Source organism: Crassostrea angulata, chromosome 7, assembly GCF_025612915.1.
Source record: "Crassostrea angulata isolate pt1a10 chromosome 7, ASM2561291v2, whole genome shotgun sequence".
Lineage (NCBI taxonomy): Eukaryota > Metazoa > Mollusca > Bivalvia > Ostreida > Ostreidae > Magallana > Magallana angulata.
Window position 1 is genome coordinate 24,832,557 of NC_069117.1, and position 15,788 is coordinate 24,848,344.

Below are 15,788 nucleotides of genomic sequence, written 5' to 3' on the forward strand. Positions count from 1 at the left end.
ACAACAAATAATATCAACAGATTGTAAACAATACAAAATAATTAAAATTTTCTTAAAAAACACTAGCAAATCAAATTGTTTGTTTCATATACCAGTTGGAGATTTCTTCATGCGCATAAGATCTGCGCAGTCAACATTGATTTTAGACCACGTTGAGGGAGGATAGTGTAAACATACGTTACAGTCGTCAAAGATGACGATGTATTTGAATTCAGACGTAACTTAGTTGTTGTAGTTGAAATGAGGAAGCAAGGCCAAGTTAAAGAAGCTAACGTAGTCAAGACACATACACCGGCCATCGACTCTCAAAGACAACAGGAAGTGAACGATCAGATTTTTCGTCATGTTCAAGAGATGTTCGATGGAAAAGTTGATGGAGATGTCGTGTTTATCATTCTCCAGGAATTGGAATGGAATGGTGTGTTGTCACATTAATTGAAAACTCAAACATATATCAAGATTTTTATTTGTTTGGTGAATTTTTCAAATACATCTGGTTAAACTACTGTGTCTCCAATATATATCACTAATCTGTCAACAAATGAACAATCATATTCATGATCTACCAAATATGACATCAAGTGGCCTTAGCCTAGTTTTACCTGATCAATTACTCAAAAACATCCGTGTATTGTAAATGACAATGCCATTCCAGGCATGTAATACCTTTTGGGTGCTGTTTTCATATTACCATTTGGTGATATCACTTATTCGGGTAGCCCGAAATGACAGTATTTACTGAAATGACACCAGAAATTACCGGAATGACACTAAAATCTACAGAAATGACACTTAAAGTTAATTAAAAAATTGTTTTTCACCACAATTATACTTAATTATATCCATTAATGTCTTTATTAGTCAGGGATGGGGTAATGGTAATTTGTAATGGTAATTGAGTGTAATTAATTACAAATTTTGATGTAATTGGAAGTAATGTGTAATTGGCCACATTTTCAATTACATGTAATGGTAATTTAATTAATTACTTTAAAAAAAGGCATGTAATTCCAATTACTTTTCAATTACTTTCAATTACACACTGATGGACATATAAATATTAAGCTGTCCACTACCCACTTTCCCCCACTATAGTACATTAGGTCAAGTTCGAAGAGTAGTTAAAAAGCATGAAACTATTATTATATATATCATTATAATACTAAATATTTTTCAAAATGGATTTTTTCAGTGATTCAATATTTAATGATAAGTTTCCCAAATTTAATTAAGTACATGTATTTGATGATTTGTTTGATCTATTTTTTCTTAAAAAATACTTATTTTCCTTCTTATTAGAATATTTAGTGTGTCAATTATCATTTAATTAGTTTAAAACATCACTGTTTAATTTACAAACAAAATCAGTGTTATCGAAATTATATAAACTATCAAGTCATGCTTTGTAATTGATAGCCTAAAATACACAGAGCTAAAATGCATGGCTTCAAATGGGTTTAAGTTTTTGATGCCTAACATGTCCACAGGGTGTGTTCCCTTATTGCTAACATTTTGATAATTAGGTAGAGAACAACAGGTGTGAATTGTGTTTTGATAACAATTAAAGTCTGCCCTCTACCCAGGATTAACCTGTACTTTGTCATTGTATTTACAAAGAAAAACTATGTGTGTAAAAATGCAAAGGAGAAAGTTTTCATATAATAGTTATTGCATGCAAGAAATACTTTAGGTGTAGGTTAAGGGATATGACTTTTAAATGTTTATTGAATATCAGGGTGTATGGTACACCTCCATATTGTGACTACCAGTACCTGCATTTTAAAATAAACAATAAAAACCAAATTTATATTTTTTCTTTCCAAAAATTGTAACTAATTATTAGAATAGTTAGCAAATTCTCAAACAGTGAAATTATTTTAATTATGAGGAAATTTTATTCATATTATAGATATACCTCCTTAAATGTTTATGTGTTGTATATAAATCATGGTTTTAGTAAATTTTGATGAAAATGTAATTTGTAATTTAATTAATTACATCTGCAAAGTAATTGTAATTCAATTAATTACATTTGAAAACTCTTGTAATGGTAATGGTAATTTAATTGAAGAATTTAAGCAAGTAATTGTAATTTAATTAATTACTTTCCATTGTAATTGACCCCATCCCTGTTATTAGTAAATAATTCGATATATATAATTGCAAGTTGGAAAATGGTAGGATAGTTGTAGAATTATGAGATTAGCATGTAATTTGACCCTCTGATATTGTAAAATCATGCATCTAAAATTCCTCATTAATTGCTATATGTATTGTTAAGAAGAAATTTCTTATTTGTATTGATTTTTGTCCCCCGCCACAACGCAGAGCGGGGACATAGAAAAGCCGGGCATCCGTCCGTGCGCCCGTGTTTCCGTCCTTTACACTTTTTTGTAAGCGCTCTCATGCCTACAAATTTTGACGGATTTTCATTAAATTTATACCAAATGTTTATACCACTATTACCTTGGTCAAGTTCGAAAATCAGCATTGGTCGATACTTTTTGTTGGAGTTATGGGACTTTGTGACCTTGTAAGCGCTCTCATGCCTACAAATTTTGACGGATTTTCATTAAATTTAAACCAAATGTTTATACCACTATAATTTGGTCAAGTTCTTTTAGATTGTAGTATTTTGGATATATTTGCAACAGGAAAAGTAGAAAAAAAAATGGGTGGTGGGGGTAAAAAAATGTTCTTCCCAACCTCCCCACACATTTAATACTGGAACAGCCCTGAATGTTTGAAAATATTGCAATTTCATATACAGTATACTAGTATACTGCTTGACCGGCGGGGGAACCAGGAATTCTATTCTTGTTCTTTTCAGTAGTTTTTTTTTTATTAAAGTAATAAATCATTATAGTGGTTTCAATTAATAAGATATTTAACGTAGGTTTTATTTTATTTTTTTTTATGAAGGATTTACCTGAAATACACGTATGATATAATATTTCACCATTTTAATGTATTTGAAATGTCATTTCTGTAGATTTTAGTATCATTCTGGTAATTTCAGGTGTCATTTCTGTAAATCCTGTCATTTTGGTAATTCGATGTACCGACTTATTCTAGTATTTTTTCAATTCAGAGAGCAATTGTAAGGTTTTTTTTACCATGCAATCACACAATTGTTAATGCAGAGTAAACTAAAGTGCTTTACAATGCATAATTTAGATGAATATTCTGTTCTAGGTATTAGGACTGAAGCTTTCACTTAATGTTTTCTAAAGTTATCTTCTTATCATCCCCTTCCCACCAAAGTTGTTAAAGAGTAATATTATGTGTTGCTGTACATGTGTGGTACCAAGTCTGGCTAGATAAAAAGTGTATTTCTTATTTAAGCCTTAACAATATTTGAAGTGGGTATAATATAGGGAAAGATTTTAATTTATATTTATCGTGTTTTCAAACTTGGACAGACAACTCCTCATAATTCGAAATAAAGACATGTGAAGTTATTTTTAAAACTTCAGGGAAACAGCTTATTATTTTATTTTGCCTAAAAAGAATTTTGTTTTAGGATTTAGATAGATTTGTCGATTTTGATAAGGAGTTTTGATAAAGATAAGGAAAGCACTATTAAATTTATGAAATAATTAAAAAAAAGTTCTGCATTATTTACATGCCTTTTTCTAACAGAAGGTTCTTTTTCTGTTATGAAATGATAATAGTTTATTTTATTGTTTTCCAGTTGAAAAGGCAATTGATTCACTGTGCACAATGTGCGGAAGCAAAATTGATGCATCCAAGAAAAGTAGCAAGTTGGCCGAGATAGCAAAGGATGTTTTGTGTCTTGACAAGAAAACTAGGTCATCTCAGCAACAGTCAACTCAAAATCTTATGCCTTCAGAGTTCCCTGCCCTTGGTTCACAGCAAAGTAATGCAAGACAGATATCAAGGGAGCCTACTCCAACAACTTTAGACGTAAATAGAATAGATAATAAACCATCGACACATACAAGTCCAAAGAAGGCAAATTTTATTAATACTTCAGCAGACACTTTAAGATTAAATGCTAACTACAGTCAGTTGTCAAGCACCCCTATGTACAACACTGGAAATCTATCATCTGAAAAGGTATCAAATATTGAAACAAGCCCTAGACATATTGGTGTGATTGGAGAAAAACTGAATAGAAAATCAGGGAACATTTCAAAATCGACTGGAAACTTTTCCAATGCTTCTACAGAGTTTACAGGTGACAAAAATACCCCAGATTCTATCAGGTCAAGGAATATGAAATTTACAGACTATCCTGATGAATTAGAGAAGCAAAGAAACAAAAACTCTCAGGAGGTGCAAAGAGATGTGTTCCCATCGTTTCATGATAAAAATAGCAGCAATGACATAGAAATGGATTTTTCTCGACTTGTTCCTAATAAATTAGATAATCTAAGATCATCATCTTCTCATAACTCTTTAGATGACATTGATGACAATTTTGAAGAAGAATTGGACTTTACTTTGAAAAAAGAACCAATTCCTCCAGTTATACCCCATATTTCACAAGGAATTGGACATTCAATTCTTGCTGGTGCCCTTAATTTAACTACATCTATTAAGAGTGAGTTACCAACCCCTACAGAGGAAAAATTTCCATTGCTACCGTCAAGTCATTCAGGATCCTTACTAAGTGAAAACAAAACAACTATGTCATCTTTCTGGCAACAAGCAGGGAATGAAAGAAAACATTCAAATGAAAGTAAATATATGATGTCTGGTTTTTCTTCACCTAAGGAGACATCAAGATATTCCTTTGCAAATAAAAGTGCCTCTAGTTCTAGACATGACTCTGGAGACTTCGATATTGACAGTTTGTTAAAAGAAGGGACCTCTGTCAGTGTAAAGGAAGGAACTGTTGAAAACCAAAAGCCAGATCCTCCTAACTTTTCAGTGGAACTGGAAACTTCTTATTCTTCTCAAGATTCCTCTGATCTGCTAGATGTAGAGAATAGAGACACTATAGAAAGGCCTAAGTCAGCAGAAATGCAGCTACCAATAGTTTCATTTGAATTATCTGCCTCAGCAAAAGAATTTGTACCACGGATACAGAAAGGAGATGAGGTCAAACAAGGCGATGAACAGGTTGAGGACTTACAGCCTCATTTTGTGATGCCGAAAATGGGGAAACCCTCTATGGATGGTCCCATGCCTATTCCACACTCACGAATGCCTAATCAATATGGTCCAGGTTTCCGACAACCCCGTGGTCCATTTCCTATCTCGGCACGCCCACCTTGGCCACCTAGGGGTGGGAGGGGTCCAATGCCGAGAGGGATGCCCCCATGGATGCATTTTCACAATTTTTCTGAGCCCCGTGTAGCTCCGCCTTTCTTACCACCAGGTGGAGTTCTACCTGTCCAAAGAAATGGCAAATTGTCAACAGAGTCATCGGACAGAGAAATAGAAAGAGTGAAGCAAAGGATAATAAGTGGAGCTAAAGTGCTGGTCATATTGAGGGGACTCCCTGGAAGTGGGAAGTCTACATTAGCAAGGTAAGCAAAAGTTTAGCATTTCATTTGTGACCTTAATTTAAAGAAACTTTAAATGCCTAAGTTAATGCTATACTGATTGTTTTTTTTTGGTCAAGTAAGTTTGTTTATTTAATATTTAACTTTTTAGCTGTGTGATATACTTGTTCGTTAATATTCATGAACATTTTTTGGCATTGATAAATCATTTTTATGGGTTCCAATATATTCTACCTTTATTTGAATTTTTTTTTACTAATCACATGTATCACATATTTACAGAGAAATGGTTGGTGAGGGACAAATCTTAAGCACTGATGATTATTTTTATGAGAATGGAATATACAGCCATGATGTCACTAAACTAACAGATGCACATGAATGGAATCGTAAAAGAGGTAAAAATATTAAATAAACAATTCCTTTGTTTATTTTGTAAACAATCCTTAAACTATGAATTAAAAAATTCAGCAACAGAAATTTTTTATTCTATTTTAACCTGACTCATTTTGCCATTTAATAATTGTCATAATTAAATTTCTATGTTGACAGCTGCAGCAGCCATGGAGGAGAAAATAACTCCAGTAATAATTGACAACACAAATACTCAAGCATGGGAAATGAAACCCTATTTAAAATTGGTAAATCGGGCAATTTATATTTTTTGTCCAGTTTTAAATTTCTAAATACACTTAGGTAATAGGATGAATGTCAAGTGATAACAAAAAAAATGGAATAAAGTGCTTGCATGGCAATTTCACACTTTATTAAAATAATTAAAGGGAGATTATTCTTTCTAATGAAAGCAAACATAGCATAATAAATAATGATTCAATCAAATAATAAGGAGTACCTTTACATGTATAAAACAAAGAAATTTGTTACAATATTTTTTTAAAACATACATACAGCAAAACTCGGTTATAACGAAGTCACTGGGACCTAAGAAATTACTTCGTTATATCCATAATTCGTTATAACCGTATAAGAAATTCATTAAATTTACATAGCTGGGGATCCAAGATGACTTCGCTATATCTGTAAATTCGCAATAACCGTGTTCGTACTAAACAAGTTTTACTGTAATTCATTTTAATGAAACTTCAAAAAGCTAATGGGGGAGATAGGAAAGAAGTACTGAAGTAGACAATAATGGAAGATACTGTAGGTCATGTCTAATTAATTTAAACAATATTTTATTTCAAAATGAAATAGAATCGGACAGCAGGCATGGCCTATTTTTGTCGCGTCTGACCTTAAGGACAAAATTTTCCAGTTGTGTACTTTTTTTTCCAGGGTAAGGCTTTTTCATATGAAATGGAAATATTGGAGCCCAATACACCATGGAAATATTCTGCGAAAGAATTGGCGAGGTATTTTGATTTATTTTATTTTTCTGAAAGTTATGAAGCCTATTGTGTTTAACAATGCATGTTTTTACTGTAAAATTGATGGGTTTTAATGAAGTGTTTAGCTATGAGCTGTTGGTATTATTGGTAATTAAATTTCGATAAAGAGAAAAAGGAATTTGTACTTGTAGGAGAAATGACCATGGAGTGCCAAAAGAACATATTCAGAGAATGAAAGAGAGATACCAAAGGGATTTAACCGTAGAGATGATCTTAGGTGTACCACTGAAAAAAAGTAAAATGTAAGTTTGCCAAAGGCTCAAGTGTCAGAGCTTATCTGATCAAAACTTGTCTGTTGTTATTGGCACTGTTGTTGTTGTAATTTTTTTGCATTTTCATCTTCTTCTCCAAAACCACTGGGCCAATTTCAACCATACCTGGCACAAGGTAATACTTTCCACAAGAATCCCTTGGCCAAGGAGGATTGAAGTTTGTTCAAATGAAAGGCCCAGCCCTACTTAAAGGGGAGATAATTTGGAAAAATAAAATTTATTGACCTTAAAAACAAATCTTATCAAATACAATTTGGCCAGTAAGATTAAACTTATTTGGAAGCTTCCTCAGATAGTTAGATAGTTTAGATTCCAGTTTGTTCAAATCACAGGGAGTAGGGTGGGCCACAATTGGGGGGGGGGGGGGGGTAAAATTTTTACATTGAAACATATACTGAATATCTTTAAAAAAAAACTTCTGGAAAACCATTTGGCCAGAATAGTTGAAATTCATGATAAAGCATCTTTAGACGGTGTAGATTCAGGTTTGTTTAAATCATGATCCCCTAGGTGCTTTGTGGGTTCACAATAGAGATCAAAATTTTACATAGGAATTTGAAAGGGAAAATCTTTAAAACTTTTTGGCCTGAAAGTTAAAAGCCATGTTGAATCATCCTCAGGTGGTCTAGATTCAAGTTTGTTCAATGGAACCCTGGGGTAGGGTTGGGCCACGCTGGGGAAGGGGGGGGGGGATTGTCAATTTTAAATTTTTAAACACCATTTAGCTAGTAATGTTTAATCTAATATGGAAGCTTCCTCAAATAGTATAGATTCAATTTGTTCAAATCAGGATCCCTGGGGGTAGAATTGTTCAGGTGAGCAATGTGACCCATTAGCCTTTTAATAAAAAAATTACTTCAGAACTTTTAAATGGTGAAATATTCTTTCAACATTAAAAGAAAGAAAACTTTTTAATGAAAGTTGGTTAGAAAAGAAGGAAGATAATAAATAAATGCTATAATTCAAACCCACAGTGATAATGAAGACAAAGCAAAGGATGTCGAATTCTCTCAAGCGGACTTTCCAGAGCTTAGGAATTCCTACAATGAACAGAGCAGTCCTCACAATCCACCCAAGAAGGATTCCATAGAGCCACCCAGAAAAGATTCCATAGACCAGGAGGTGTTTTTATCAAGGTTGGGGGATCCGAAGGAGGATGAACAACAGAGAAATCTTAGAATTAACATTGGGGATTCTTATCTGGACTGCTCTACCCCAGGAAGTGATACCGACTCAGAGAAGAGATTAGAAAAGGAGTTTGATCAGTTAAGTGATAGCAGATGCAGTCCCATTCCAGCTAATGTAGGTTATGTGGCCAGATCTCATGTGGGTATGTCTACCATGAACTTGCATAAACAGCTAGAAATGATCTCTAAGAGAAAGACACTCATGTCTCCACCTGTCTCTCATGGGTCTCAAGGAAGAAAAGAGGGCAATACACAATTAACAGCAGACAATTCTACTCTGTCTCAGAGGTCTCCAGTAACAGAAGACTTGAAACCAGGTGATGGAGATGAGGTCGAGAAAATGGTAGATAGTCTTATCTTAGAGAATGTAGGGAGTTCTTTAATAAGTGACTGTGATCCAGATAAGATTATTGAGGAACTTAAGTCACTCATTGTCTTTATGCCTATTGACCCAACCCAGCAGCCTCAATACGAAAAAATGATCGAGGAAAAAGTTAAAGGTCTGATTGAGAAAAGCCTGAATGATTCAAAAGACCCTCAAACTGAAGAATTTGTTAAAGACAACAATGTTGGAGAAGTTTCAAATGACAGTGAGAACAAAGATATGTGGGATATTCCAAAAAATCAAAGAAGCAAGAAAAAGGAAAAGCAGAAAAAAGTTCATTTGAGTAAGGATGTAAAAAATGGTATTTGTAAATCAGGTATTTCAGAAGGCAACAGTGAAATCCTACTAAATACAGAATCAAGTGGTGAAAATGATGCTCCTTTAAGTGACTGTGTTGGTGTAGATGAAAGTTCAAACACAGAAGAAAGTGATGTCACTTCAGATCTCAGCAGTATTAAAGCATCTGAACAGTTGTATTGGAAAAAATTTGAATCGAAAGAAGAATATTCAGTGGACAAAGAAACATCTCCAGAAGCATGGAACACTGAAGTCAGTGATAGTCCTAAATCACCTAGAAAGAAACGAGGAAAGCGTCAGACACAAAAAAATCAAACAAGCACAGAGGGTAACATAGACAAAGTTAAAGATCTTCAAGATGAGCTTGAGTCAGAGGCCAATGGTGTTTACATACCCAACACCAACACTGATACGAGAGAGGATGCATGTAGTATGATGGAGTCTGATTCTATAAACGATGATGAAATTATTCATTCGACTCCAAATAAATCAATTTTACGTGTAAGTGATACAAGTAAAGTAACATTACATGAGGAAAGTAGTAAGGAAAGAGACAAAAGCCTAAAGAAGAATGGAAAACGAAAAATGGTCGCTAGATTTCCATTATTTAATGAAGATGACAGAGCAAAATTTTCTGTAAGTGATTGGAGTTCCATAAAAGTTGACACCCTTGATGACGAAATATATAAAATGGAAGATATGAAAGTTGAATGTGAAACTGTAATAAAGATAGACTCTGAGACAGAAATAACACCTAAGGATTTAAAAATTATGTATGAACTTGATAAAGGAATGGCATGCAGTAAAGAGCAACTTGGTAATATGTTAATCATCGTAGGCAAGGATTGGAAAGTAAAACCATTAGACTCTATGCCTACAGAGGATTGTGGGAAGTCTTCTAGAGTACTGACAATACATCGTAGCACAATGACGGAAGACTTGCTAGATGCAGATATTGAATTTTTGAAAAACAGTTTTCCCACAATCCCAGAAGCTGATTTAAAAGATGTTTTACAGAACTGTGATAATAATGTGGAATGGGCAGCAGATATTATTCTGGAGTGGACTTTCCATGATTTATCTCTAAGTCAAGAGGACAAAAACAAGTATCTAGACTCAATATTCAAACTGCAGCGCATACCAAAGTCACCCACCATACCTGCTAGGTCGAGAAGTTCCTCTAGTATGTGTGTGGTGGAGGAATTTATACAGCCACCTCTACTGATCGACATCTGTATGAAATTTCTGGAAGACTCAAATATTGCAACCAAAGAAGATGTAGAAACTCAATTGATTGCAAACTCAGAGAAAAGACTGCTCTCCTACGAATCTAATATTCGACTCTGTAATCAGTATTCACATGGACATGAAGGTGATGAGATATTCTTTGAAGATGACGACTTCAACAAAAAGATCTTACAAGAGCTGGTAGCCATAACCGAAAAAGAATCGGTTTCTGATAGTGATTCCATGCTTCAATTGTCAAGAACAGATCCGAGTTTGAATTCCTCCTACATTGATTCTCCACCGAGTGGCATCATTGAAGGGATGGGAGACCATAGGCTTGCAGAGGATAGAGTTGTCTCCCCACCCAGTGCTGATTCCCCATCTAGCTTAACACTTCCCTTGGACCTGCCAGCTGAATTTATCAAGGCTTTACTTATCCTGTTTGGTTCTGTGGGGAAATTAACTCCAGGTATTCTTACATATAGATGCAAACTTTATGATTTTCAATAGAGCTGAAAGCTAGAAATTATATTCATTAAATGAGTCTTAGAAAATGTTTTAAAATTTCAAGTGTTTCGTGCTTTGATTTTTATTTTTATAGTAGTGAATGATGCCTCTTGCCGATATTATTGCATATTTTACACGAGTTTGATTGTGGTGTATAATTTCAGAGAGAGATCTGGATTTATTGATAGAGTGTGGAATTTCCTCTGTTGAATTTTTGTTGTGTATTATTTTTGTGTTATACAGACTCTGCGGAGGATTTAAAGATTCCTGTGGATTACATAACAGCACAACGCTTGCATCAGTGTCTGAGGACAGACTATGTAGAACATCACGTCCAAAAAAAGCAGCAAATTTCACAAGGTATGGTGCTGTAAAATGACAAATCAATCTTTGAAAAAAAAATAATGGAATTTTTTTTATTACATGAATCTGGTGTTAACAGTAGAGCAGTTTGGATCTGGATGTAAAATACTTTGATTTATACTTTAGATGAGGCTTTAGCGCAACAACTTCAGTCTGAGATGAATGAATCAATAGAACAGAGCAATAAATCCGTCTTCAACAGAAACTCGCCTGCTCGTGAGTCTCTTCATGCAATAATGGAGGAACAATTACAAGAGGAAAGAAAGAAAAAGGAGTTCGTAAGTACTGAAAAATTTTAGAGTTGTAGGATAACTACTGATTTAAGGAGCCATTTCTTATTTATTTGTATTTATTATTGAAATGTTTCAATAATATTGATTGCAATGAGAAATTTTAAAATTATGAGCAACAAAATTTTAAACGTCACCATTAATTACCCTGAAAGTAAATCTTGACTTGGAGCAATGGCAGATAGGGATTCATTTTATTTATATCAAGAAAAAGAGAGATAAGTCCTTTACTGTTTTCTTCCTAAATTTTCAGAGGGAAGTCTTGAAAGCCTCTGGATATCACAACACAATTGGGTACAGAATGAAACAGAAAAAGCTCTATGAAGAATTTCCAGCAATAGACTCATCTGTATTAGATGAAATCTTTCAAGCAAACTGGTTTGTTAATATTTCCCCCATGTTTACTTATTTAATGGATATATACATGTTAATCTGTTATTTTTTTGTAATGTTAATGAATTTTCTGATAATTGTATGTTATATGATAAACAACTTTTCAGGATTTTTTTGCATTAGTAATTTTCAAGACATCTGATTTGTTAAATGATTTCAATGTGACTATCTTAATGACAGAATTCATACTTTCTAAATCTGTGACCTTTTTACTTAAAATATATGTAGCTTCAACTATGAAGACACAGTGAAAGCAGTTGAAGGATCTTTAGGATGTAATGAGCCACCAAAGACTGTAATGACTGCAGAGGCAGCAGATGAGTACGAGAAGAAATTGATTGAGGCAGCAAAACAGCAAAGTCTGCAAGAAATGGTAAAATTTTAGAGCTTACCAGTACATGTATATATTAAACAAAAATTTTTTGATGTACAAAAGATTTTTATTAATTTGGAGTATAGATCTTTAAAAAATTAGTATTTCATGAAATCAAAATATTTTGGCATAAAGGTATGAAACAAAAGATATTTGAAAATCATACATGTATTTTATTGATAAAAAAGCTAATTCTGATTATTTTAACAATTAGATGCATTAATTTGCTTGCAGTCTGTCTTTTTGATAATCTCTGAGATATATTAATGCAACATCATCTTTTTTTTTTTAAGATTGATTCATACTCTTATCGCCCCAAAGTGAAGAAGGAGTTTCAAAGTTCAGAAAATCCAGAGTATGAGGACATCAGAGGAGAAGCCAATCTACATTATAGACTTCGACATGAATGCTTTCAGAAAGCGCAAGAGGCATACAGGAGAGGCATGAAACAAGTGGCGAACTTTTACTCCAATCAGGTAAACTTGATCAACTCTCTATAAAAAGCATCATTTTGTTTTATTAATCATGTTGCCACAACCTAACCCATCAGATAGTGTGAATAAATACACATATCACCATAAAGATTAACGATAAAAAAGAATATAAAACAACTTGCTTTAAAATATGATATTGATTAAGATGCTTGAGGTGAATGATACCTATACACAATACATTAAATGTCCATTGTACATGAAATTATTTTCAACAAATACTGTCAGTATGTTTCCTTTGATTCTCTGTAGAAGTTGTTAATTAACAAAAGAATTGTTGCTTTTAGGGCCATTTGCATACAAGGAAGATCAAAGAGGCAAATGAAAATGCAGCTCAGATGATTTTATCGCAGAGGTATGAAAGATGGATTAGATTGCACATAATTTACTAGCTGTTGTTGTACAGTAGTCTAGATCAGATAGGCCTAATTGATCATAATTATTTCATCTGTACAGAGACCAGTATCTTGAGACCAAGTCTACACTGGATCTACATGGTTTACATGTGGACGAGGCAGTTACTGTTTTGACTAAAGTCATAGAAGATCAACTCAATAGTAAGATATTACAAGTATAAATATTAAGACTTTAAACTGTGTAATAATGTTTTTACATATTCACATGGCATGGTAAGTGTTAAGAAAATGTAGAGTAATGGGGCATGTACTTTTCCTTCAGAGCTGTCTGCTAGAGGGGACAAAAGGAAGGATTTGTTCATCATAACAGGAAGAGGAAGTCATAGTCGGGGAGGGGTGGCAAGGATCCGACCCGCAGTTATCCGATGGCTCAAACAGAAAGGACACAAGTAAGCATAAATGAAGGCTTTATCTTACAGTTTTAATGTTAATGTGATAATCTTTTTTTGTGTATATTATGTTGGCTTATTCATAAACAATAGATAAAACATTGTTTTTTTCTATTTTTGTAGCTTTACAGAGGTTCATGAGGGTCTATTGAAGCTCCGCCTGCCTCGGTAATATCCAACAATAAAGACAATGAAAAGAGAGGCCATTGCTGCTGATTGCCATTTGCTCTGTGAATGTTCAAGGAACTTTAGATTTATTTACATTTTTGCACTTAAAGCAAGCATGAAATGCCTGCTTTATGATAATTTTTTACCCAAATTATAGATTGTGTACATAGGATATTCCAAGAGTATACCACCTTTCTTTTTAAACATTTTTATATTGCATTTGTTGATATTATTTTAAATTTTCATGGATCTAGGACTTGTATATTAGTTAAGAGACTTATATTGACATTAACTATTGCCAAGAGATGATGGTCAATGTTGATGTTTTTCTATAAAGGAAACATTTATTGTTTAGGCCTAATAATATTCTGTGTATATTGTACCTAACAAGTTCATCAGTTTAGGTTGTAGGTACTGGTACATATTTACATTATTGGTCACTGTTGTAAAGTTTGTGCATCGGCCAATGTTATGCCTTATGAAGAAAAACATGATATTCTCTTTGAAATTGAAACTTCATAAGGTAATTTAGAATTTAACAATTCAAGATTTGTTTATTTTTTTAAATGTATATACAAATTGATTTGTGTATAATATACTTCAGTAACTACTAACCTCATTCACATGCTATGAACTATTTTATATAATATTCATATCTGATAATTTTGCTGATTTGATGGGATATCAGTTTTTGTCGGAAGACTTACTGGTTCTGTGAGATTCTTTTTTTTTTTACACCACCAACATTTGACATTTGATAACATTGAATTAAATACAATGCCAAATTTTTATGAAATGGTAATTTAATGGAATCATTGTATCACTTGTGTATTAATAGTGGCATGCTGAATAGTTTTCCTTATTTAAAAATATCTAACGATATGTGTATATAATTATGCTTATGCTACCTTGAGGGTTGAGGACTTGACCAATGGACTGATACCTGAGTCTGCCCCTTTTTGTAGCTGTATTGTATCAGTTTAGACAAACATATTAACTAATAAACATATGTGAGGTAGGTAATAAAATATCTAATGTGCCATGTATTACCTGACACCCAAGTGCTTTATCACCCTTAAAACTTGCATATTGAATGTTCAGTGAAAAAAATTAGTTCATTGTTTATTTGATTTGTTTCATAATATCTTTATTGATGTTTTATATAACTTTTGTACATTTCATTTCATTTCATATTAGTTTTAAGTTTTACTTGTGGTGAAATAAGAAATGTTGTTAAATTTTGCAAATGTTATCAGAAATCTAAAGGTAGATGCTGAAGTTGAAGTCAAGTTTTTTAGAAGAATACTGTCAAACTGATAGATTATTACTGGTTAATTAAGCAGATTGACATTTTTTGTTGACTTCAGAGTACTGACTTTCCAGTATTTATACATATATATGTGAAAAATGTTTTGATGAAAAGTTTTGAAATGTTTGTTTGTAGCATCTTTGAAATGGTAGCTTTGTTTTCGAATCAGGTAATTTTGATCTCTTATTCACTTTAGAGTATTTTACACAGTCATTCACCATAGAAAAAAGTTTAAATCAAACTTCTGACATATTTTATAAATTTTTTTAAACAATTATTGTGGTAAAAATTTTAAAATGTTAAATTTACTACGCACAACTGTTAATAAATAGGTTGAGTGCATGAAAACTGTGTTTTGTCAAATGTTACACTGTCTCAAAGCCCCTGTATGATTAAAATCACCCCTCTTCTCCTTACTCTCTACACTTGATGAGTTGGGGGGGGGCAGACTTAAGCCGCGGCCCAGTCTGGAGTTTGAATAGCCTTCTCTCCTACCCGTGGTTTGGTTGTTTGGCTATATGATTACATCAAGCATCCTTATAATGAGTATTTACACATGTGATGTCAGTTCTAAACTAAAGTCAAAAGTCATCACCAACTATGCTTAACTCGATAGAAAGGGGCCCGCCCCATTTTTTGATCAATTTTTTTTTTTAAATTATTAGTAGAACAACAACAAAAGCATATCCAATCAATTTTGGTGTTATTTATTAATCTTAATATAATATGTGAGGTACAGCTAGAATAGCTCATAAAGGTAACCCTAAACCTTGAAACTTCTACAAGGGTTTTGCCATGGACCTACTGGTGGCCTATATACCGGTATACCCCCGGCCTC

The 15,788-nt window shown here is 33.2% G+C and overlaps 1 protein-coding gene across 1 annotated transcript; it reads left to right on the forward strand.

Annotated features, from left to right (window-relative positions):
- The first annotated feature begins 104 nt into the window (after positions 1-104).
- LOC128191548 (uncharacterized) lies at positions 105-15,298 on the forward strand. The gene is made up of 16 exons (XM_052863678.1): positions 105-418; positions 3,695-5,498; positions 5,757-5,872; positions 6,027-6,115; positions 6,771-6,847; positions 7,015-7,125; positions 8,130-10,720; positions 11,002-11,118; positions 11,248-11,399; positions 11,665-11,789; positions 12,033-12,177; positions 12,471-12,653; positions 12,956-13,023; positions 13,125-13,225; positions 13,347-13,473; positions 13,597-15,298. Exons 1-16 carry the CDS (start codon positions 241-243, stop codon positions 13,643-13,645), a joined length of 6,033 nt encoding a protein of 2,010 aa, XP_052719638.1. The 5' UTR covers positions 105-240; the 3' UTR covers positions 13,646-15,298.
- The last annotated feature ends 490 nt before the right edge of the window (positions 15,299-15,788 follow it).

What these genes read in the sequence shown, in the direction of transcription:
- LOC128191548 (XM_052863678.1), top strand. Translation starts at nt 241, where the DNA reads ATGAGGAAGCAAGGCCAAGTTAAAGAAGCTAACGTAGTCAAGACACAT. An exon ending in GGGAAGTCTACATTAGCAAG is followed by an intron (nt 5,499 to 5,756) that starts GTAAGCAAAAGT and finishes ACATATTTACAG; the next exon opens with AGAAATGGTTGGTGAGGGAC. An exon ending in CTCAAACAGAAAGGACACAA is followed by an intron (nt 13,474 to 13,596) that starts GTAAGCATAAAT and finishes CTATTTTTGTAG; the next exon opens with CTTTACAGAGGTTCATGAGG.